This window comes from Carassius gibelio, chromosome B13 (genome assembly GCF_023724105.1).
Source record: "Carassius gibelio isolate Cgi1373 ecotype wild population from Czech Republic chromosome B13, carGib1.2-hapl.c, whole genome shotgun sequence".
Classification (NCBI taxonomy): domain Eukaryota; kingdom Metazoa; phylum Chordata; class Actinopteri; order Cypriniformes; family Cyprinidae; genus Carassius; species Carassius gibelio.
In genome coordinates, this window is record NC_068408.1 from 6,139,809 (window position 1) to 6,162,980 (window position 23,172).

General features: G+C 36.6%; 1 protein-coding gene across 2 annotated transcripts; it reads right to left on the reverse strand.

The window, feature by feature from the left end:
- Nucleotides 1-159: 159 nt before the first annotated feature.
- ide (insulin-degrading enzyme) lies at nt 160-22,658 on the reverse strand. 2 transcript variants are annotated; one of them, XM_052572633.1, is made up of 26 exons: nt 22,522-22,658; nt 22,234-22,374; nt 21,244-21,428; nt 19,590-19,797; nt 18,399-18,568; nt 17,642-17,764; nt 17,155-17,267; nt 16,189-16,351; nt 15,917-16,009; nt 15,742-15,833; nt 15,524-15,604; nt 14,914-15,017; nt 13,322-13,424; nt 12,813-12,935; nt 12,612-12,694; nt 10,766-10,910; nt 8,826-8,936; nt 8,086-8,206; nt 7,912-8,003; nt 7,555-7,666; nt 6,563-6,730; nt 6,133-6,405; nt 5,974-6,035; nt 2,863-2,935; nt 2,702-2,769; nt 160-2,239 (listed from the first exon to the last, which is right to left on the reverse strand). In XM_052572633.1, the coding sequence occupies exons 2-26, from the start codon at nt 22,266-22,268 to the stop codon at nt 2,144-2,146; spliced, it is 2,997 nt and encodes a 998-aa protein (XP_052428593.1). In that variant the 5' UTR covers nt 22,269-22,374; nt 22,522-22,658; the 3' UTR covers nt 160-2,143. The 2 variants fall into 2 exon arrangements, with proteins under 2 accessions (XP_052428593.1, XP_052428592.1); XM_052572632.1 differs by lacking the exons at nt 10,766-10,910; nt 22,522-22,658 and adding an exon at nt 10,271-10,415 and having other exon boundaries at nt 22,234-22,492.
- Between the last annotated feature and the right edge of the window lie 514 nt (nt 22,659-23,172).

A 23,172-nucleotide genomic window follows, 5' to 3' on the forward strand; every position in this document is an offset into this window, starting at 1 on the left:
GAAGCTGAGCAAAGTGTGTGGTTATGGTTAACCCTAGTTATATTTAAGGCAGAATATCCCTTTTTCTAAAAAAAAAAAATCCAAAATTAAATGTTTAAGGTTCAATCTTCAAAGAAAAATGTTAAGTGCAGACCAAAGAGAGAAAAACCACAACACAAATGAGTTCATACCATTGTTTAATTATCAGAATCACAGAAAGCTCTCCCACAGATACACATTCCCCAGATGTACTTCAAAACCACCTAATAAACACGAGAGATCTCAACCATAGAACAGTTTCCACCTCACAACTGCGGTTTGGTACATACATTTCTTGGATTTGGACAATGTAACATCTTATGCTCGTTCATGCAAAGTAACTCTCATTAAACCCTGCTCTTCTAGATTTCTTTACTCTAATATGTTGCTTACAGTATGAGCTAAACACATGACATCAGGTTACAGGAGACGGCAATCACTGACCTACAGAACTTCGAGCTGATTCTAGAACAGCTAAAGGGATTTGGGGCGCAACAAATGCTCCGACTGCATGCAAAATGCATCTTTGGAATTTAAAGTCATCTAGAAGTTCAATTTAATTTCCATTAAAAATGTATGGATACTCTGTGAACTATTCCTATAAATTTAAAAACAAAAATACAGACCACTAAAACCAATGCAGAGAGATGCCTGAGTATATCCATCCTAGTGATGCAACCAAACTCATCGAAGAGTCTGATATCAGTTTGTTTTGCTGAGCATGAAACAGTATTCATTTATTTTATTGGACGCGGTAGGATGGTCGTTGAGTTTCTAAAAAATGCAGCATACAGTCGATTTGATATGCCTGAGTAAGTCCAGAATAAAATCACAGCACTAGAAACACAAGTGATGTTGAAGACTTGGCTTGAAACCAGACTAACACACACCTGAGATGGACACACATGGATTACACACTGACGGGATGTTCCTGCATCAGCGCTGGGAAATAACAGCCTTCAAACACATCACAGGAGGGTTTTCTGAACACAGACCAAGTCTAGTTCTCATCTAATTAGTTTCTCGGATCCAAGCTCAAAACATGTCAAGAAAAACGCCTAGTATAGCATTTCAGACACTAGTCATAGGTCCTGTATGTCACATTATTGCTTGAGGAGTGCACAAATCACAAGTCAAGACATTAGAAGTAAAACAAACCCAGTTAAAGGGGATTTCAAGGTTGGTTTCTCACAACAACTCCTGAAATGTTGTCATGTTGCATGTGGATATCAGTATATGGGCGAATTTGATCAAATTAAGCATCCTGAAAAACAAAATCTACATCATTCGTGTTAAATCGTTTCAAAAAGCAGTGGTGTATAAACGGTTTCATTTAATTTTGTAAAACTTAAAACTCAAATCAAGTGTCTTACGTGAGGTTTTACATAATTCATGTTTCATTGAGTGGAATTTGTATTTCTATTATGACACCGAGTTTAGGTCAGAGGAACAGGGTTTCAGGTATACTAGGAATCGTTTAAGGACAAAGTAACTTAAATAAGCAAATGAAAAGGATATTAAAATTGTTTATTATGATATTTCTTCAACCGCAAATAAAATCAAAGTCCATCAAGAAAACCACCTTGCATTTACAACACCATCCTTAAAGATAAAACTCTGCCAACATGCACAGAAACTAAAAACAACTCAAAGCAAATCGATTAAATTAAACTTTAAAAAAGGTGAAAACCTGATCACGGATTAAAATGATCTTAAGGCCAGTTATTTCATTTCAAGAGAGACTTATCTTGATAAATTACACAACAGCCTCTCCAAACGGTTTCTCGTGGTTTTGCTTAACAGTGGTGTAAATGAAACGAAACCGCATTTTGAAATGAAACCCAACAATGAGAAAGTGTCATTGTGGCCAGCGAGTGATTCCTATATTATACAGGGATACAAATTTCCTGACAGAAGCAATGTGAAACAAACTTTCTATGTTTTCTATGTATCTATGAGATATCAGGTGTCAGGTGTGCATGTCTGACGCAGAGCACAACTAAAAATGTTGCAAGCGGCTCCTTCGTGGCCTGCTTACACACACGCAAACACACACACACACACACACACAACATGGTGTTACTGGCTCCATATTTGGGTGTTTCTGACAATCCCATGATGCTGGTCACAGTTTGGCAGCCATGAAATTGATGTGAGGTTTGGTGAGAGGGAACAGCGGCAGACTCCTTTTGAATTCGGTCATATCCTGAACCAATGATGGCTGAAACACACAACACAAAGCAACACAATGAGTGATTTATTGTCGTATTTATTTATTTTTTTAAGAAAATGCAAGTAGTGCTTGGCCATGGAAAATCACCACAATGAGCATATTCTTTGAAAGTTAGGGGGCATATAAGGTTCATAACAGTAAAAAACAATTACAGTAAAACAAAAATATTGTGAAATTACAATTTAATCATCACTTTTTTTTTTTATATTTTGTCAAATGTATTCCAGTGATTGCAAAACTGTATTTTCAGCATCAATTCAGCTCAAACTTTATCAAAGTCTCATTTTTGGAAAAAAAATAAAAATTAAGATTATAGAATTTATTTAGTATTAAAAATCCCACTGGACCCAAACTTTTGAACTGTGGAGTACGGTCATCTGACATTTGGACAGTTTTCTTGAATTATTTATATTGGCAAAAATGCTTAACACATAAACATCAATGCAGTACCTGAGGAAGTGAAGGGGCAGGAGGCAGATTGACATCGTTTTGAGCAGGAAACTCCCCAACCAGTGGACCTGCAGGAAACACATGGTAAAAATGAATGAATGTGCCCTGCTGCTTCAGTCAGTAAATCAGAATGTTTCAACCTTATTGGTGTCAGTACTCACAGGAGTCCATCTCTCTAGACATCACATGCACAGACACTTTGTGTCTTCTGGGGGCATCAATGGCCAACAAGTCCTGGAGAGAACAGACATGATGCCCAACATTATTATTAGTGTTTGAATGGTCTGCTTTGCATTGAAAGCCAGTTTAAACTAAGCACTCAAAAAATATTTATACACAGACTCAATGTGCTCTGTTTTACAAAAACGTTTAGAATATAAAATATTTAATACATATTTTAATAGAAGTAATAATCTCAGTAACATTTTAGAACAGGGACGAATTCCCACTATTAAATAGTTGCTTACTAGCAGCATGCTTCTTTTATTAACATATTGGCTGTTTATCAGCAATTAAAAAGCACATATTCTGCATGATGACAATATTCTACATCCCTAATCCTACCCAATACCTAAACTTAACTACTCATTAACTATTAATAAACAGCAAATTAAGAGTTTGAGGCAAATAAAATTCATAATTACTGGTTTGTTAACAGCAAGTATAGAACCTTAAAATAAAGTGTGACCAAAATCTCCCTCCAACCTGACAGAATATTAAAGAATGTAACTGACAGCAATGGGCTCGCCGAAATATTTGCAAAAATGCCGTTGAGATTGGTCATTTTTGCATGCATTTGCATACTGAATTGTGATTGGTCTATTTATCATGCATCTGCTTTTACAAGGCAAAGACAATGTGTGCAGACTCCAATCCATCATGGAAATGTCATTACTTAATTTATTTTGCTGCAAGCATGTACTCCTTTTTTTCAGGATATGCAAATCTAGTTATGATTATACTGCAAGAAACCGCATCTGTTACAGTGTGTGATGACGCATTCAGATTAGGGATGTCAACGATTAATCGATGATCGATTAATTGTCGATAAGAGATGCAATCGATTAAGGCTGTCGATGGTCGGTTAACCCATTCAATGTTGGGCTGCGTGCGGCTCATGCGCACTCAACACGTGCGAGCGGCTGTGAGTGACGGTGACGATATATAAAAGCATCATCATTCATTCACAATGTACAAATTAAGCTTTTAATGTGATTTAAACTTTAAAGTACATTAAAATAGAAACCATATAAAAGTTCTTCAACATTAAATGCAATAGAAATGTAGTTACTAATCATTTCATCAGATAACTGTTTTATATCGTGCGCTTTGCAGGGCTGCGGGACACAGTGACAGGACAGGTAGTCTATTCATTCCTACAACTTGTTAATTCATTCCTACGAATTATTAATGTGGCAATTGTCCATGTTTCATTAATTTTGTTCCCTAAATAACCCATGATTTAAGTGAAATAAGGGAACAAATTAATAAATCGAACGAATTCTTAATTCATGAAATCTTTAATTTCCCTTCCCATGTTTACCACAGTAAGAGATGCGAAAACAGTTATTAAAAGCGAAAGATAATAAAATAAACCTATTTAGGAAAAGAAACAATGCCTAAATATAGCTACTGAATTTGTGGAAATTCGTGACCAACCGGCAAACCAGAACAAAGCCGCGTAAATGAAGACTATGGGGTCCAAAAGCATGGTCGCGATCTAACATTTTCCAGTTAACCTATTATTCCTCTAATAAACAAAGCTTTTATACCACACTTGTCATAATCAGATCTTATAATTTCTAAATAAATAATTGCTGGATTCAAAACAGCGATTAATAGGCGCTGTGACCGACACATTCCTGGAGCATTCACTGCTGTCACTAAACGGTGACGCCGAGCATCATTCACAAGTTTCTGCATGGACCTGACTAGGGCACAGGTTCTAAGCCCTGGGACAAAATGGGATGTTTTAAGGAAAATGTATAGCCTACTAAGTAATAGGCCCAACATAAAAATAACAATTTGTTTTCATGTTTTTTTTTTATTTTTATTTTTAAATAGGCTATGCGAAATATATCCGACTTAAATAATTAAGATTAACGGATTTAAAACAGAAGTGTGGGCGCTCCATAAGTTCACAAAAAAAAAAAAAAAAAAAGGATGACAACGCATTCTGTTTGTTTGCTTTATTTTACAGGATCACAAATCTTCTGTTTTTATTGTGAGTGTGCACAAATGAAAGTAAACACTTTTGCGGAAAATATATATTTTTTTTAATGTCTCAGCTGTTTCGATCACCCTGGAGCCTGCTGCACACGTATATTCTAGCGATTCAAACTTACATCGCAGTCTGTTCATTATCAAAATAAAATAGTCAACTAAACATTAAAAGGTTACACTGGTCAGTTTAAATAGACCGTAGTATACCGGTCCACTCTGCTGTTATGCCAAGGACGTTTTTGCTCATATGAAGAGGATCATCTTTTCCGTCTATATGCGAATGCGTGTTAAGTACAAGCCTAGTTTACATTATAAATAATAGTTTAACATTCAAATACATTGCGAATATGGAAACATTTCGATTTGTGCCGAATGAGACATGAGCAATAACCTCCAAATAAATCTAGCCAAAGCCGCGCTCGCTCATCCTCGTGTGCACGCATGCACTGTCACGATCTAATGCGCTGTATGCCGGATTTCTGACATTTTCTAGGACAGAATCCAGCAGGATCAAATTAATGTGAGCAACAGTGTTTTGGTGCAGCATCGCCGATGTAGTTCACTTAATGTGCAGCGCAGTCACACGCGCTCCACATTTCGGATAATTTTATTTTAAATACAATAATGTCAGTTGAAAACATTGCAATTGTGCTTTAAAATACAACAGCGAGAACCACAAAACCATTTAAAGAGGCGCGTTCAGCGTTCTCCGTGCGGGATTGGAAACTGTCAATAAAGTAAAATGATCTCAAAAGTATGGCGCGCTCTCTTCATTTTATCAAATGATCATAATCGCATCTATTCATTTTATAATCCTGCTACTAGCATTTTATTCAGACTAAAACCTCTTTAATTCAAGTGAGAATTCGCGTTTTGTGTGTGTGTGTGGCTTTTGCACATCCTGTCATACCGCTGACTGCGTGCCTGCAATAGACGCATTTTGCAGTATTATGGTTAACGATTAATCGATTAATTGATCGTTAATTTAAACGACGATCGATCATGGAAATAATCGAAATTTGACATCCCTAATTCAGATCATTACCAACCCTGTAAAACTGCATAATGTGTTCCTTTGTCAGTGTCTTCAGGTAAGCCACTTCAATGTTATCTAGATCAGACAAAGAAAATCAAAGTCAGTGGTTTCAAAACTTGAGATACTTGATGCTAACATGAGTTCAATTCAAAATCTGATCGGTGACTCTCACCCCTGTCGAAGTTGTACTGTTGGGAGATGATTTCTCCCCAGTACTTGGAGCATTCAGCTGCCAGCTTCTTGGGTTTGTCAAGCCGCCGAATAGCCAGTGCCTGGATGTGTTTCTGAAACGCTTCCTCTCCCATCTCCTCCACACTCTTCTCCATCGTCTTGAGGAAGGCCTCCACCCGAGACTCCAGGTAGTGAGGAGCTTTTTCAGACTGGATGATGAAACGCAGTCCCTGCACTCCATTGGCCCTGCGGGGGCCGCTGAACACAATGTAACCTGGTTATACAGACAGAGAAATAAATGTTCTTAAGAGCAGTGGTAGTGAAAGTCTGAACAGAAATACTTGCTCTAATCGTCGCATTGATAGACAAAAAGAGAGAAATTTGTATTTCCACAGACAACTGCGAGCATTTCTCCTGAGTGATTGTGTTACCCAGCTGTTCTTTGGTGCGTAGCGTGTTGAAGCATGGCTCAGAGATGATTTGACAGAAGAGCTCCAGCAGCATGTTCTCATGCGTGTTCTGCATGTCCGTCTGATAGTAAATCTCGATTCCACAGTTATTATGAACCTCATTTCTCTGCTGGTAAACATACCAGCCACCTGATAACCACAGAGAACTGGACTTAAACACAAGAACCATGACAAACACACACAAAAATCATAGGCCTCAGATTATACACCACAGATTCAAGTTTAACAACAGTCTTAATACCATCTAATTTTCTTCATTCCTATAAAGTTTGATGGATTAACATACTGCAAAGTGTATTAAAAGAAAAACACATAACATGAATATAAAATGTAAAACAAAGTATTTTTCTTGATGCCACAGAATATAAACAAAAAAAATGGTCACAAAGTTTAAGTTTAGATTTTGTTTTAGACTGTACAAATTCTGAAGAATCTTTCATTATTACTTTATTAGAACCTGTATATTAAAAGAAAATTTGTAAAGGCAGTAGTTTTACGATTAGGGATGTATTAAATTGATCAAAATTGACGTGTCATGAAAGATTTAATTTCAAATCCTGTTTTTTCTATTAATTTATGTAATATGTTTTTTTTTTTTTTGTTTTTTTTTTACAAAAATCATCATGTGATCATGTGACACTGAGTAATGATGCTGAAAATTCAGCTTTGCATCACAAAATTAAATGTTAAAATCTATTCTAATAGAAAAATTTTAATTTTCAATTATAATATATTATTTTTATATAATATTTTTACTGTATTTTTTCTAAAAAAAAAAAAAAAAAAAAAGCAGCCTTGCTGCAAAAATATGCTGAACACTTTTTCAGCAACAACAATTATTACCAAAATCAAACTTTTGAACAGTGGTGTAATATCGTATGTGTGGATACAGAGCTCAAAGTTGGAGAAAAGCTCCGGATGTTGCATAGGTGTTTGTGGTGCAAAGCGCTTACCGTCAGGTACCTGCACTTCCCTGTAGCGAATGAGCTGACTCGGCAGGAGGGGTTTAGTGTGAGCGTGCTCAATGAGAGTGTCCTCCAACATTTGCATCATGCCCAGAGCAGACTGGAGACAACAGACAGTTAGACAGACTGCACTGCTCGTATAAAATCTAATGCTATGTTATGTCAACTTGTGAGCTAATTCAATGAAATACAAACTTACAAAAGAAGAATGAAACTCAGATTCATCAAGCATAGTACAGCAAAAAACTGTACAGTTAATTTATTTTAAAATGCACAGTTTCAACCTGTCTGAAGACAGACCTGCCTCTTCTGTATGTCTTCAAAAAAAATTATTTTCATACAAACCTGTTTGGTGATGTTGCCATGCAACAGGGCTTCAATGTGTAACCGTGATAACAGCTGCGGTATGAACGCCTTCAGACGAGGTAACGTCACATCTGAAAAACACAGACACAGCATGAACACACATGCAGGAGCCCACTGCGCTCGCTTTCACAGAACAATACAAGAGCATCGCACCATCCAAAGCGTCTCGGAGCTCGTCTTTGGTCCAGGCCACCTCAGTCATGAGCAGACGCAGGTAATACATGGCGTGCTGGTGAGGCTGCTCCGCACGGAAGTTATTCAGAGACCTCATGTACTGAAAAACACACAAGTTTCATTTAGATCACATAGTTACAGAGCACATTTTCTCATGGACACAGTATAAATTACTATATTATTAAGATATTTCTGCTAATGATGCATCAATTTCACCAACCATTTAGCATATCAACTGCAGAAATAAAGCTTGTATTTACCCTAAGGAAAGCTATTTGATGTCCAAAGCCCATTGGAAAAAGTAACTTGAAAAAAAGTATTTTGCCAAATACATGCATTGTATTTGAGATTTTATTTTTATTTAATCTGTTAGCGATGTTAACAATGCATGTTTGAATAAACGGTGGCTTTAAGAACTTTCTTGATAGATTTAAATGTTTATAACAAACCGGAGTATAACTGCCTTGTGTGCAACAACTTTTAACGGAGTGTTATGAGGGTTTATACATTTTCTTTCGGTTTTCTCTAAATACTTTAATTTAGGTTTAGATGTAAGAAAATGGTGAAATGTGTTACGAGGAGCTGAAAACACAAATTAACCAAAATAAATTACAAGTGAACTACTGTGGAAATCTTCAGAGAACCCTGCAAGTATAGATTTGTGCTAATAATTGTCATCTGTTACTGAAAAAGTATCTTAAAGAGTGTTTGTGTCTCACCGCTTCCTTAATGATATCAAAGCGCTTCTCATCGATCTCAAACGTGGCCATTTTCTCCATGATCTTCTTCAGCAGGATGTGTTGTTTGTCATTATAACCCTTGACTGACAGCTGACATAACAAAGATACATTGAATAATTTTGAGAATGAGTGATAAGAACAAAATCAGCTCAAGCACTGACTTCCCTTATTCATGGTCTTTGAAATTTGTTAGAATGGAAGACAAACATACACAGATTCAGCACAGATGCATTGAGTTACTGCAGAACAGACTAAAAACAACATTTAAAGTTATACTTTAAAAGGTTTCATCTTCGGACAACCATCATTGCAGTGCATTTAGATTATGATGAATGTGTGTGTGCATGCAGTGTGGAGTAAGTGAATCACGCAGCAGGTTACAAGCAGCCCAGCTTTGCCACGTCCTCCCAAAATCAGTCAGCCTGTTTACACCTTCTATTAACATCCATCTTGGCTGATCCCATCCTGTGATGGGGGAAACTACTTTAAAGTACCCATTAAGGAAAGATAGTCCATGTACTAGTAAATTCTGGCCATTTACCTTTAAAAGGTCTTCAAGAAAAAAAAAGGTTTTCTCTTGCACCCATCTATATTCTGAAGCCTTTTACCTTTGCACTTGAACCTGGCTTTATCTGATGTTCAGATTTCTGTTCTGGTAATGTATACCAATTCATGCATATTACTAGATAATACTTAATTTACATATTTAAACATAACATTCAGAAAACTAAAAAAAAAAAAAAAAAAACAGTTACACTTTAAGAGACTAACCAAAAACTAAGTCGTAAAGTGCAGAGTTAGTGGATTAGACTGAAAACAGGCACAAACTTTACAGTAAAAACTTTCCTTTGAAGAAGCCAAACATGCCAACATTAACCACTGCTTTAAGATACAGCCCAAAAGATGTGGCAAGTGGATTTAAAAATGTGTCACTATTTTATTTTCTACTTTGACCTTCAGCATAAGATTTGTGTGGACACAAGTAAGGGTCACCGAGTTTAAACTCTGATGATTGGTCAAAAACATGGACATCTGATGTTACTACTTGCATTTAAACATGGTTTGTCTAGACACGGGTCCGATTTTAATATATGCAAATACAAGAGAATTGAAATATAGAACCACAAGTCATATGGACTGACTTGAAGTTGTTTTGTCATTTTGTGCTTGACAAGCATGTTCTTTTGGGCGTGTATCTTTAAAATCACCTAAACCCAACACAAAATACAATAAACTTTAAAAGTTTAAAAATATTCTAGCAGACTGATCAGACAGATATTTTGAAAGTATAACATCGCCATACTCTGTAGAAAGCAGCAGATTTTAACAGACAAGTTACCCTGCACACTCATAAGCCTCAAGCTCCGCCCTTCACCCACAGCCCCACCCATTTCAAACGGGGAGGGGCCAATTACCATACTTACAAGGATGGCATTCATTCCTGAGGCTATGCCATAGACCAACCCTGCCAGGCGGGCTGCATATGTATACTCTCTCAAATCATCCTTCAACAACCTGAGAAACAGGTAAGTCATGTTGCAGTGCAGTGGGTCTGCATATAGGTAGCGACTAGCAGGATGTGGAAAAAAGAAAAGGGGAAAAAAGAACAAATGGAGTGATATTTCTATAGAAGGGTCATGACAAGACAAAAGGAAACGAGTTGAGAGGGACCACAGACAGAGTATGAATATGCAGCCTCAGCTCCGGCGACAATCTAAAGCTAGTCTACTTCTACATCTGGGAAAGACAACACTAAAAGAGTTTTTAGTGAAGTAACGGCCACAAACAAAGATTTGGGTTTACAACCACAAGGACAGCAACCACTGGTAGTCATTTGTTTGTGTGTGAAGTTGGACTGTTGTCCTCACAGGAGGAGCATGTTGGCAAACAGTGGCATGGGGGAATATTAGGATACTTACATACATCCCATAGACGGTATTTTGAAGGTCATAGTTGAGGCCAGCTAGCTCGGCTGCATATGCATACTCGTTCAGGGAATCCTTGAGCAGCTCAAGGTACAAATACGCCATGTTACAATGCAACGGGTCCACATACGCAAACGGGCTGTGGAAAAAACGCAGGTGATAAACCCTTTCACTTGTGACTTTAGTGTAAAGGGTCGATCTCTGAAAAATGTAATTGCAGTTTCTTAATGGTTTGGAGTAGTTAAACAGTTAACAGGTTAACAGGGTGCAAAATAATTGTATAACTTTAAAATGAGGTTAGTTGGTCTAAAGAAAAACAGTCTGACACTTCACTGTTGGATGGAAAAAAATAAAGTATCAGTAAAACCTATAAACTAGTAAAATATTTTTCGGGTGAATCTCATGACACCTGTCAAAACAAGTCCAGATCATCTCATTTAAATCAAACCAAATTTAATTTTTTATTATATCTGTGAAATATATTTAGCAAATTAAAAATCTCATATAAAAAAATCTTACTTTTAATTATTAATATTATGCAATAGGTGTGCTCCGATTCAAATCACATCGCGTCTGCACTAAAGGTGAGAAATTATCACTTGCACACTCAAGGCAGTGTTGCATCATCACATTCTCACATTTTTTTTTTTCCATGCTCGTGTTAACAGATTTTAAAGCTTTGCACACAGTTGTGGTCCGGCAGTGCTTTCCATGAGTGGTGCATCTGCAGCAGTGCAGAGATGGAGTTCACTGCATGTGCTGAATTAAAGTGACAGCGCATTGTTTGTTGTACATATGAAAATGTAGTAATTACATGATAAATGCATATATAATTCCAATATGGCTTGTTGGCTAGGTTTAAAAGGAAAAGAGCCCTTTTAGTGCTCTAAATAATAGATGGCACTCATGGAGGTAGAAAAAAAGTTTAAGAACTGCAGAATTTTTTGTAATAAAGATTTAAATGCAAAAAAGGGCAGTAGAGCTGAGTGTTTCTGTCAGTGGTAAGTTTTAAAGGGGTCATATGATGCGATTTAAATTTTTTACTTTCTCTTTGGAGTGTTACAAGCTCTTGGTGCATAAAGATGATCTGTAAAGTTGCAAAGACTAAAGTCTCATTCTCTTTATAAAAGTTAAGTCAACCACGCCTACCTAAAACGGCTCGTTAAAACACACCCCCACGTCTATGTCACGATGTGGGAAGATTTGAATAACGCCAACCAAATGTTCACACAAAGACAGGTATAACTTTTATTCTCACTGTTGATGCCGAAGCCATGTTGTGGAGAAGCTGCGTTTCATTGTGAAAACGAAACTAATTTGTTTGGTAATGTATAAAATAATTTTCTTTTCATCAAATGACCCCTTTAATTTAGAATGTTTGTGATAATGTAAGAAAAGTAGTTTAAATGTCACTGGCTTGAGCAACTGTGTTGTGCTGTGTGTAAGCTATTGTGCAACAATTGCATGAGTGTAAAAACAAAAATGCACTTCATGATCGAACATTTAGGTGAGAAATATAGATTTCTGAAAAATCTCTAACCCCACTCCCCTCCACCCCTCAAATAAAAAAAATAATACCCACTCACAAGAGTTACCTATAATAGGGAAATCCCCCCATTTTCAAAAATGAAAATTCAGGCCCTGAATAAATGTAAAAAAAATCCTGATTTGAGTATTACTACTAAAAAAAAAAAAAAAAAAATATCAGTAGCGGTGATCGTATCGGCAGATTCAGCTTTCTGTGATCTGTCTCATAAATCCTGATCGGAGCACCCGTTATGCATAACATGAATAAACAAACAGACATCTCTACTATGTACAGTTTTTATGCTGAACATACCTGAAAAACTCAAAGTTTAAACAAGCCTTGGGTAGGAAAAATTTGTCATCTTGTTTGAACCAAACTTTGCTCATTGCGGTGTCCTAAAAAGAAAAGAAAGATTCAGAAAAAAAGAAAAGCCAATGTCTGAAAGACATTCATCAATTCATGTAAAATTAGTCCCATTACAAATGATACAACATTGTTTTAAGCACAGCACACCTTTATCAGAGCGGGGACAGACGGGGAATCCTTTTCTAGAGGATAAATCTCAAAGTTTGTTGGGATGAATTCATTCTTCATTGGCAGTTTGAACTTTCCATTGAGGTCAGCATTTTGCCACTTCTGAAACAAAAAAAAGGAATTTTTTTTAAATAAAATATTAAATATTTAAATACATATATATTTAAATACATATATATATATATATATATCTTTTTTTTTTTTTTTTTTGAGCAAACCAACATTAAAATGAATCTGCTAGAGTAGGGTTTATAACATTTTTACAAAAATCATCAGACTGACTTGCTTATTTCACAGCTCAGCACAAGACTGTTCCCTTTACCAAATATACAATGCTCACATAAAACATGGATCCTCCCTACACCCTTTTTGCTTCCGGTCTAGACAATTTAACACTAGTCTAAATTCTGAATGAAAATAAAGATAAGGTTTGTCTGCATACTTTGAACAGGAAAGAACAAACAAGATCAAAACAAAATGTTTCTTACCTTAATAGCATCATCAGTAATATCTTCCTGTTTGTACTGCGTGCCGTACCACTCCTCAGTCCGGTCTGTCTGCCCTTCAAATGATTTAGAGACAACAGCGACCCTAAAAGAAATAAAAGTGAAGCCAAAAAGAACTGTAAGATCATTACACCAGACACAGCATGACACAGTCCATTTCTCACAACTCCCTTGGGGAAAATAAGCCTAGCAATTTTGCTTTTATCAGATCTCTGCCACAGTAAACAGATTGGGAATTAAGGTCATTACATCGATCAAAGGTTCAAGTCTTCCATAGCTTCTCAATCTACTGTGCAGGGCTTTAGATCAATGCAACATTTCTGGACATTTTAGACTGTCCTGATCAATAGAGAACATTTGGAACAATGACGTTCTATTCTGGACTCCCAGCATCAATCAACTTCATAAGAGCCCAGAATAGGTTCGATCTAAAAACCTGAACACTCTTTCCAGAAGTAGTCTAAATCACACAAGGTTACCGGCAGGATACAGCAGTTCAGACCATTCACCCACTGCATGATGTTTAGTGCACACAAAAACATTAAGTGCTTTCTCAATTTGGCAAGCTTTAATTTAATTGGTGCTACAAAATGTCCAGCACTGAGAGCACAGATTTTTATTCAGTTCTACTGGAAAAAGTGGAAGTCTTGTTTACAAGGTACTGGGTTTCAGTGCACACTTCTGAGGAAGAACTACTTGGTGGATTTGGCAACATTTGTGAAAAACAACGTCAAAATAACATTTCAAATTCTGATAAACCCACTGCTAAATGTCACAATAACTGTGCTTGGTCATTTTAAATATGGTACAGATGGTCTCTAGCTGTCCAAGTTGGCAGTTCTTGGTCAGAAAAGGCAAGATTAGATTTTCAAAGATAGCCTGAAGTCTGGCTATGTGAGACTTTGATCATCTAGTGTTGCAGAGCTTTTAGCAAGGTCAGTGTTGTAGCCAATCACACAAGAAGAGGTCTGACAAGCACTAAATCACCAGATCTAAAGGCAGAGATCTGAACAGTTTGGAAATACTAAAGACAAAATGAAATACAGCAACCCTGCAAGTTCTTCTGTCCCAAAAACAACACAAGAGTAGCAATGGTATGGGGTTGAGATGCAGTTCAAACAGAGACAAACGCTCTTTTAAGCTGGAAAGGAAATTGAATTTGAAAGCCTCCATCACATTGGTGAGAATCTGAAGTGGAATTCTTTCAAACACAGCAAGAAGATCCAGTAAAAAAAAAAACGACAATATCAAAAACAGATAAAAAGGAATAAGTAATCTGAGCCCAGTTTGGCCCTGAGCAGCAATATATTAAAGAAGCTGAAATTTGCTTTGCACGGGTTCAAATATGAAGCTCCTCTAGAAGGTCTTTGAAGAGAGCGACCAATGGCTATACGTCTGTGTTAAAACTGATCTCATCCTGAGGTGAAACTAAATATCTTTCAGATCGAGCCACAACAACATTTTCATCAATATGCACTGCGATACAAATACCAACTTGCATCCCATGCGCACTCTTAAATCGATGCATTTATGTGCATGTTACAAAAGTGAAAGACCACCTTGTGTGTGCTCACCTGACATTCTCTGGTCTCAGTTTATCAAGCACCATCTCGATCAAGTCTGGCCTGAACTCCTCCAGCAAGTATTCAGCAGCCAAGACTTCCTCCAGTGGATAGTACTGACACACAGAGAAACGGGCATTATATTCAGAAAAATTATAGATTTTGCTCTCAAAGATTACCTGATCTTTTCATAGCCCTCGAAAGCTTTTCAGTGTTAAAGTATAGTGTACTAAATGTATTTTACTGCATCATACAATCAACCTTACCTTGCTAAAGTGAAAAAAATTAGCCTGATACAATATACACAGTGATTAACAATTCTAGACTGATTATTTTAAACCACCAAAAGTGCACATCTTTAGTGTAGAAACATACTGCATTTTTTTTTAATTCTTAAACCAAGTTACACAACACTGATCAATTGGTATAATAATGCATACTAAACACTATTTTTGAAGTAGACCGAATACAGCAAGCTGTTTTATGCAGCAGACGAACACAAAATAATTAAAATGAAATACTGGTTTTGATCTCCTGACAAAACACTGAGCAGCATCCTGATGACACAAGTAACTGTAACCATGGTGACAACCTTTTAAAGTCTTTCATGAGAGACACCTACATGCAGTAGTCCAGCCACTTTAGATGTGTATCCACGAGGACGTTCCTTATCCTTAAATCTGAAAGCCACAGTGTTCAAATCCTACAAAAACAAAACGTAGACAAATCAGTGATGTCCTAACCACCAAGTCCCATTGTCTGTAGCATGACATTCTGGGTTACACAGAATTTATAAATCTTTCCACAATTTCTGCATTGCAGGATTCAACTTGAACATACCTTACACTCCTGAAAGACCCACTCTTGAGGGCCCTCTGTCCGCAGCTTCTGAATATACTGGAACATGTGGAAGATGATATCCTCGACATGCACTGGAGATACAGGAAATACAGCTCAAGCCATCAAAAACATACTGGCCAGCACCAAAACACACAAAAACACTCCAGGTCCTTACACAGCCCCTCTTCTGTCAAGTCCACATTAATAATGAAGGACATGAATCCTTTTGCTCCTTCTTTCTGGCCTCCAACTAGCGTGTTTACCCATCCTGAGAAGACACAAAATGCATCCATAAATCCATGGACACAATGCACGGTTGAGATCTGAAGTATATGGATCCTTACATTTTCCCTTTAAGTCTTAGTCTCAAATTATCTTTCATTTTTTGCACATTTTATCTTATGGCCACTCAATGAAAAAGCTACCTTTCCTGACAAACTCTCTCACCTTTAGCTTTGAGCTCAGACAGAAGACTCCCTGGACCCTCATGTCCAATCAGATGGCCCAGATAATGACCAGGATTTGATTTGTAGTATTTCTGCAGGTCTGGGATAGGGAAGGTCACATACAAGTTTCTAATGTCCTTGATTGGCACGACTTTATAAAATTGCTGTGGGGGGAAACAAATAAACAACAAAATTGGCAACTGAATCAGACAAGAAAACACAGTAGCAGAGAACATTGCTTAAAAGAAAAGGAAATCATGTGCTGTATACTTGAGTTTAATGCCGTAGAATTAGCCATTTACAAACTCAGTTGCCATTAACTGCTTTACACTACTGTTTTGTTCATTAAGAAACTAATACTTTAATTTGACAAAAATGCATTAAATAGATCACAATGACAGGAAAAACATTTATAATCCATTACATTATAACTGCTGTTCTTCTGGACGTTCTATTCAACAAATAATCCTGAAAAATGTTAAATGTTTTCAACAATGATAGCAATAAATGCTTCTTGAGTGCTAAATCATCATATTAGAATGATTTCGGAAGGATTCTGTAACAATGATGATGATGAAAATTCAGCTTTGCCATCACAGAAATAATTACCATTTAAAAATCTTAAAATACATGATAGGTAAAAATTGATAGCTTGAATGCACTGTAAGTCGCTTTGGACAAAAGCGTCTGCTAAATGCATACATTTTTTTTTTTTTTTTTTTTTTATAAATAGAAAAAAGTTGTTTCAATTATTATATTTTACAATATTAGTTTAACTGCTTTCTTTTTTTAATTCAATAAATGCACATTTGCTGAACAGAAAACACTCTTTGAAAACATTACATTTTACTGACAGTAGTGTATAATACCAAAAGTTCAGTTCTGATGCATTTCTGTAAGATGTCTCTAGCAGGGACCAGGTTTAGCGTGTAGGGTGCAAGATGCATGACTGGGGTTTAGATCTTACCCTCAGGTGTTCTTCCTGGAAAGGGTGTGAAGGGAATTCTGGGACAGGGACATTCTTGTTCTCGACCTCTCCAAAAAGCTTTACCACCATAGATGTCAAATCATCTAGCGACTCTAAAAAAGAATAATAATAATAATATACCAGTGTTAAACTCAAACAGAAACCTTAATCTCTACAACCTTCAGAACACGTACTAAAAAAGATGTATCATTCAACAATGACAAATAACAAGGCATATTTTATAAAAGATTCTGCATTAGAAACCTGAGAAATCTTCCGTGCCTTGAATGGGCCACACAGGTCATTGAATTTACTGTTAGCTACATTTAAGTATGAATACCTGAGCCTCTTTGTTGCAGATTTCTACATTACTTTAGAATGAACAGGAAAAACTTGCAGATTGAAAAGTTGTAATGTTCTTCATCCACTAGCATGTGTAAAACTTCAGAAATCAATTTAAGGTTGGTTTATGTGACCGATGACTGACCTCTGCCCAGCACACACAATCCCATAACATTGGAGGAATAGTAGGTGGAGTGAAACTTGAGCAACTCCTCACGGACATCAACGCCCTGTTGAGATGGCCTTGTCTCGAGGGTTAACTTATTGCCTTAACAAAAAGAGACAAATCACAAAAATTATTGGAGAACAACCAGCACTGATAAGAACATAAAGGACAGTCAATGGGAACTTGACAGTTTCTGAAGACAGCTTTAAAATCAGAGTTCAAATAAGGCCTTACAGAATTAAACTGAAGAAACATTTGGAAAAAAAAATGACATTCTGTCATGCAAATATCAGTTGACAAGGTTAACTTTTGTTGCAAAAAAAAAAAAAAAAGGAAAACCTTTAATTTATACATATATCGGATTGCATTTTATTTTTTTAATGCAAATCTGTTTTTCTCTAAATGGTTCTGGTTAACATGAGGGTAAAAGACAGACAAACCTTTTTTTTTTTTTTTTTTTTTTTTTAAGTGAAGCAAGCCTTATATAACTCAAGGCCGCCACCATCTGGCTATTATGGGCAGAGATAAATCTTCTCAAAGAAGATTTGACTAAATTGATCAAGACATTATCCTCTAGCTTTGTACTGTCCTTCACTGAGAATAAAGTATAGATAACATTTATGGCACACCATAATGGGAAAAATGCACGTTTCAAAAGATCTCAGGTCTACAAACAGAGACAATGGGAAAGTATCTACATGAAAGAGATTAAATCAGGCGTGAAGCATTTCCATACCAGTGCCAAACTTGCTAAAAGGATGTTTGGGGTTCCCAGTGGCTTTCTCCAACTGAAACAGCCGCCATGCGTCATTCATGAGATTCTTCTCATGTTCTGAATCCACTGCGTTCACTTCTCGGTCCTTACAGCTCTCGTCAAAGAGTGGACAGAGAAAGAACTGGGCAAATCTAGGAGACAATGTCAGTCAAACACCATTTAATGCACTGTTTAAATAAAGCTTGTTTAAACAATGTCAGCCTACAGCTGCAGAACACTACTTGTTACTGTTAAAACTCATTTGCATAAATAAAATCTGAAATTAAAAATATGCAAACAGACAGGAAGAGCAACTGCCATGCAAATTAAATGTACACAATGAGTGTAACACTGCTTCAAGTAACATGGTGGTCTGCACTGTTTACTATAAATATACAAGGGACAAAATACCTAAAACATGGAATAGACTTTAGGAGTTGCCATAATCCCACTATAATCTGACATTAAAAAAGACAAATGACAATCTTAAACATGCCTACAAACTAGAGATTAAGATGCATCAAAGCTCAAATGAATCCAATGACTTAAAAAAAAATTATGCATTGCAAAACATGCAATGCAGTTTGCAAAAGTGACATTCCGTATTGCAAACCACTGTTAGGAATATTAAGTTTTGCTACACAACACATTTACATGTACATCTGCGGACCAATGAGAATTTTAGCGAGGCGGATACAGATGTGCTTTAAGAAATCCAATTTGCTGCATGTCCAATTGATTTCCAGTGGTCGCTGATGTCTGATTGCCTCAGCTTTTTCAACACCCTCAAATTGCATCCTACACATTCCTACCTGTCAAACACTCATGAAGTGCTTTCTAAAGTGTCTAGTCTGATATGTTTCAAAATTCTGAGTCATGACCCGGTTTTTGGAGATTAATCATGAATCATTCAAATGTTTCAATGAGCAGGTGGTGCTCTGGGTCACAGAAGCAGATGGGCTCTGAGGGAAACTCTTCTCTCTATATCCCAGCAACCTGATTCCTCTTGGACACGTAACTCCACACCGAAAAGCATCGTGACACCTGAAGGTCTAAACCCTGATCACCTTTTCATAAGTTCAAACAGTCGCTCTTCAGCTTCTAAAACACACCTGCATTCCAGATGGCTCTTTAATAATTCACCACTTGCTCTTTTTTTATGGATTCATTTACCTGTCCAAAGCCCCTTGCAGATGCTCATGGGATACATCAAAGTAGTAATTGGTGTGCTCTCCACTGGTGAAGGCATTGGAGCTGCCGGCATGCTCGCTCAAAAACTGGCTGTACTCGTTCTCTTTGGGGTACTTCTCGGTTCCTAGAAACAGCATGTGCTCACAGAAGTGGGCCAGACCTGAAATGTTCTCTGGATCTGACAAAGAACCTGCAGGATTGTAAGAGGAGAAAAGCAGGAGATTAAGCAGCGCAAGAAAACACTGACAGCTTGCACTCTGACACAAAATGGGAGCTTGACAAACTTGTAAATCGAGCTGACTTCACTGGATGACGACAGGTTCAGGCATATTCAAGATCATCATGCTTAAATCCTTAGTTAAACAAAGGTCTGTATAAAGGTTTGCTACAGCACTAAAGGCATTAGAGAACACTTAAGCAACCTGCTCTACCATGATATATTAGTCAGTCAGATGGCTCTCCAAGTCTTTGGAGCAAGGGTTCTCAACTCTAGCCCTCAAGGCCCACTTTCCTGCAGAATTCAGCTCCAAACTTGATCAAATTCAGCTGTTTGTATCCTTCTAGTGATCCTAAAGGAAATGCTTACAAAACCAAGTTACTTGTTCTTCTGATTGCTTCTATTGTTCTCCTAATTTGTAAATCGCTTTGGATAAAAGCAACTGCCATGTGATTAAATGTAAATGCAATAGGACAATTTTCATTAGAATCAGTATTTCGAATCAAACTCTACTGCTGAAAGTTAATGTATTTAAAAAAAAAAAAAAAAAAATTAAAAGCTACACAAGCAGAATAAATGTACACAAATCCTCTGTGAAACATTGTTTTATTTTAAATAATGAATGATATAAACAAATTATTTTTGTGTTTCATTAATAGCATTGTGTCACGGTTTAAATGACTGAATCAGTTTGTTGAGCCAGTTCTTTGATCCTTTTTAAATTTGAAAACTATTTGGAATAGTGTTCAGCATGAACAAATCCTTAGAATAGAAAAAAAAAAAACTCATGAATTCAAATGTGATTCTTGTCTTCTTATCAAAAGACTCTTTTAAAGTGTAATAAGTGAGCATTAACGAAACGCAAAGATATTTTTTATACCTAATCCACGTCTACTTAGATGATTTCAACATTTCATTCATTGGCCTTTTTTTTTTCTTCAACTCCCTCTTTCTCAACTGTTTGGGTTGTTAGTTAAGCACCCCATAAGTCTGTGCTGACACACTGGGCGGTGCTCCAGCTGTTATTCAAATTAATTTTTTAAAAGTAAAGTATTTTTTTCTTAAAGGGCTGAAAAGATTCAACGTGACACAATAGGCCTTCAATGACTTGTACAGAGTGGTCTGTTCAGAAACAAAATTATTCAAATCCCTCATGGGCTTTGAGTTTCACAAAAAAACAGGACAAGGGCAGCCGCCAAGGTCTGGACTATTAAAAGTTGCTTTTTGTGAAGCTACAGAGAGACAGACAGAGGCCATCCAATCAATTCCTTTAAAACCTAGTTATTGATGGCCAATAATGAGGATGTCCTTCAAGTTAGTAATAAATAGCCTGCATTAAAATAGAAGGGATCAGAAAGCAGTAAGTAGAGAGATACATGCCAAAAGGATCAAACAATAAAGCAAACTCTTTGCATTTACCTATGTGGACATCCAGCGCGGCTGATGATTTGTCAGTGGTGGGGTCACTGACAAGAACTGCTTTCAGTCCATTTGTAAACTCAAGTCCTCGATACTCCCGCTTGTCTTCTGGAGAGCGAATTATATCACTCACTACCCTCTTTACAGCCGGATCACTCATTCTGACGGACAGAGTTGAAATACGTCTGGATAAATAAAAGGACAAAATTAAGAGGCCTGGCAATCTTAAACGAACTTTTAACGAATCACTTCCTGTAAGGAGGAATTTCAAAAAACAAACACACGTCAAGTAAATTACACAATCAGTGAGACATACAGAAACCATTTAGATCAGAATGAGAATTAAAATGCCATTTAGTTCTAGTTCTTTGGTTTAAAATGTTTCCCTTACATATTTTAGGCTCAGTCGGTTAAATTAGTTGAACGGCTAGGTTTAGTTTGAAAGCATTACCTTAGCCTAACTGTACTTTAAGTGTCCGTTTATTCCATTGGTTTACTTGAAACTCAAGTTCGGTTGAGACTAAACTTGCACTTGAACTAAACCACTAATGTATCTGCATCAGTGGTTTAGTTGAAGTTGAAGTTGAGTCTCAGTTTAAGCGAAACTGTGTCTTGGACAAAGAACACATTTAGACTGTTTAGTTTAAAAGTAAATTAACATTATGTTTCAGATTATGTCATGTTTATTTTAGTTTAAGTGATTTAGTTAAGCGCATGTTAAATTCAAGTCTATCTTAAGTTTAAAGAGTACAGTCGGCTTTCAGTGTTTTAAATTTACTTACTGTTGAGTTACATGAAAACCAACGAGAAATTCAACAGAATCAAACATTTTCAGAAGTTAAGCAAAAAATATGTTGACACATTATGAAATATTGTGTTATGAGCTAAAGCGATCACGCGCGGCAGAAACACACGAGCCCAGCAGCCAGCGAACCGGGCCGCCATTAACCGAACACACACGCACAAAAAAAACATATATTTGACACTTACCTAATAGCTCGAATGAAAACAGTGGTCAATATCATTAAATCTGAAGAAAACTCGCTGTAAAGGACCACCGGCTAACACATTTTTGCATACTTCAGTACTGGATAACAAAACTCTGCCGAAGATGTCAGGGCGCCATGATTTCTGCAGACAAAACCAATCAATCTCAGATCAGCCGCGGGCCACTTTTACGCGCTGTTAAATACTTTACATTTAATATGAGATATCAACCGTTACATATATGTATACACGGACGCGGAACATATTATGAATCAAAAATGTTTGAAATACCCATTTGTTTCCCTTGAAGCGGTTGGAATTGCTTAGTCACGCCTTGCCGACTATTGACGTCACGAAACAGGCTACACCCACATCCAGGTTTAGTTGCGAGCACATTGAGTATTTAAAGAGACCTCTTGATTTACGCGTCCAGCTCTCTCTCTCTCTCTCTCTCTCTCTCTCTCTCAAATTCAAATTCAAATTCAAATTCAAATTCAATTTTCAAATTCAAATGAGCTTTATTGGCATGACTTGCACAGTATTGCCAAAGCATTGTACATTACATGAATAAGGAATAAACAATTATATAATACATAAAACAAAAACAGATTCGTAAAATAATTAAGTATATGTATACTTTCTCCTTTTTTTTTCTTCAAACGAGAAACAAGTAAAAGACAACAACAAATAACAAAAATAAATAAATAAATAAATAAATAAAATAAATACAGTACATGTAAGAAATTCTCTTGCTTCAGTTTTGTCCACTGGCTGACAGTCTTAGTTTGTGACAGGCTGATACATATCTTGCTGCTGTTGTGATCATTTTGGAATTTTCCCCTAAAATGTGATTTAATTTTTCTGTATTTGGTAATGTCATAAAATTTGGTTTAATTTGTTGGAATTTGTGGAAATATGCAGCTCTTATGTTCTGATAGTAAT

Coding starts and splice junctions, on each gene's coding strand:
- ide (XM_052572633.1), bottom strand. CDS start 22,268: ATGATATTGACCACTGTTTTCATTCGAGCTATTAG. Junction 19,798..21,243: donor CGCGCTGGATGTCCACATAG/GTAAATGCAAAG, acceptor ACAATCCTGCAG/GTTCTTTGTCAGATCCAGAG. Junction 17,268..17,641: donor ATTGTGTGTGCTGGGCAGAG/GTCAGTCATCGG, acceptor ATTCTTTTTTAG/AGTCGCTAGATGATTTGACA.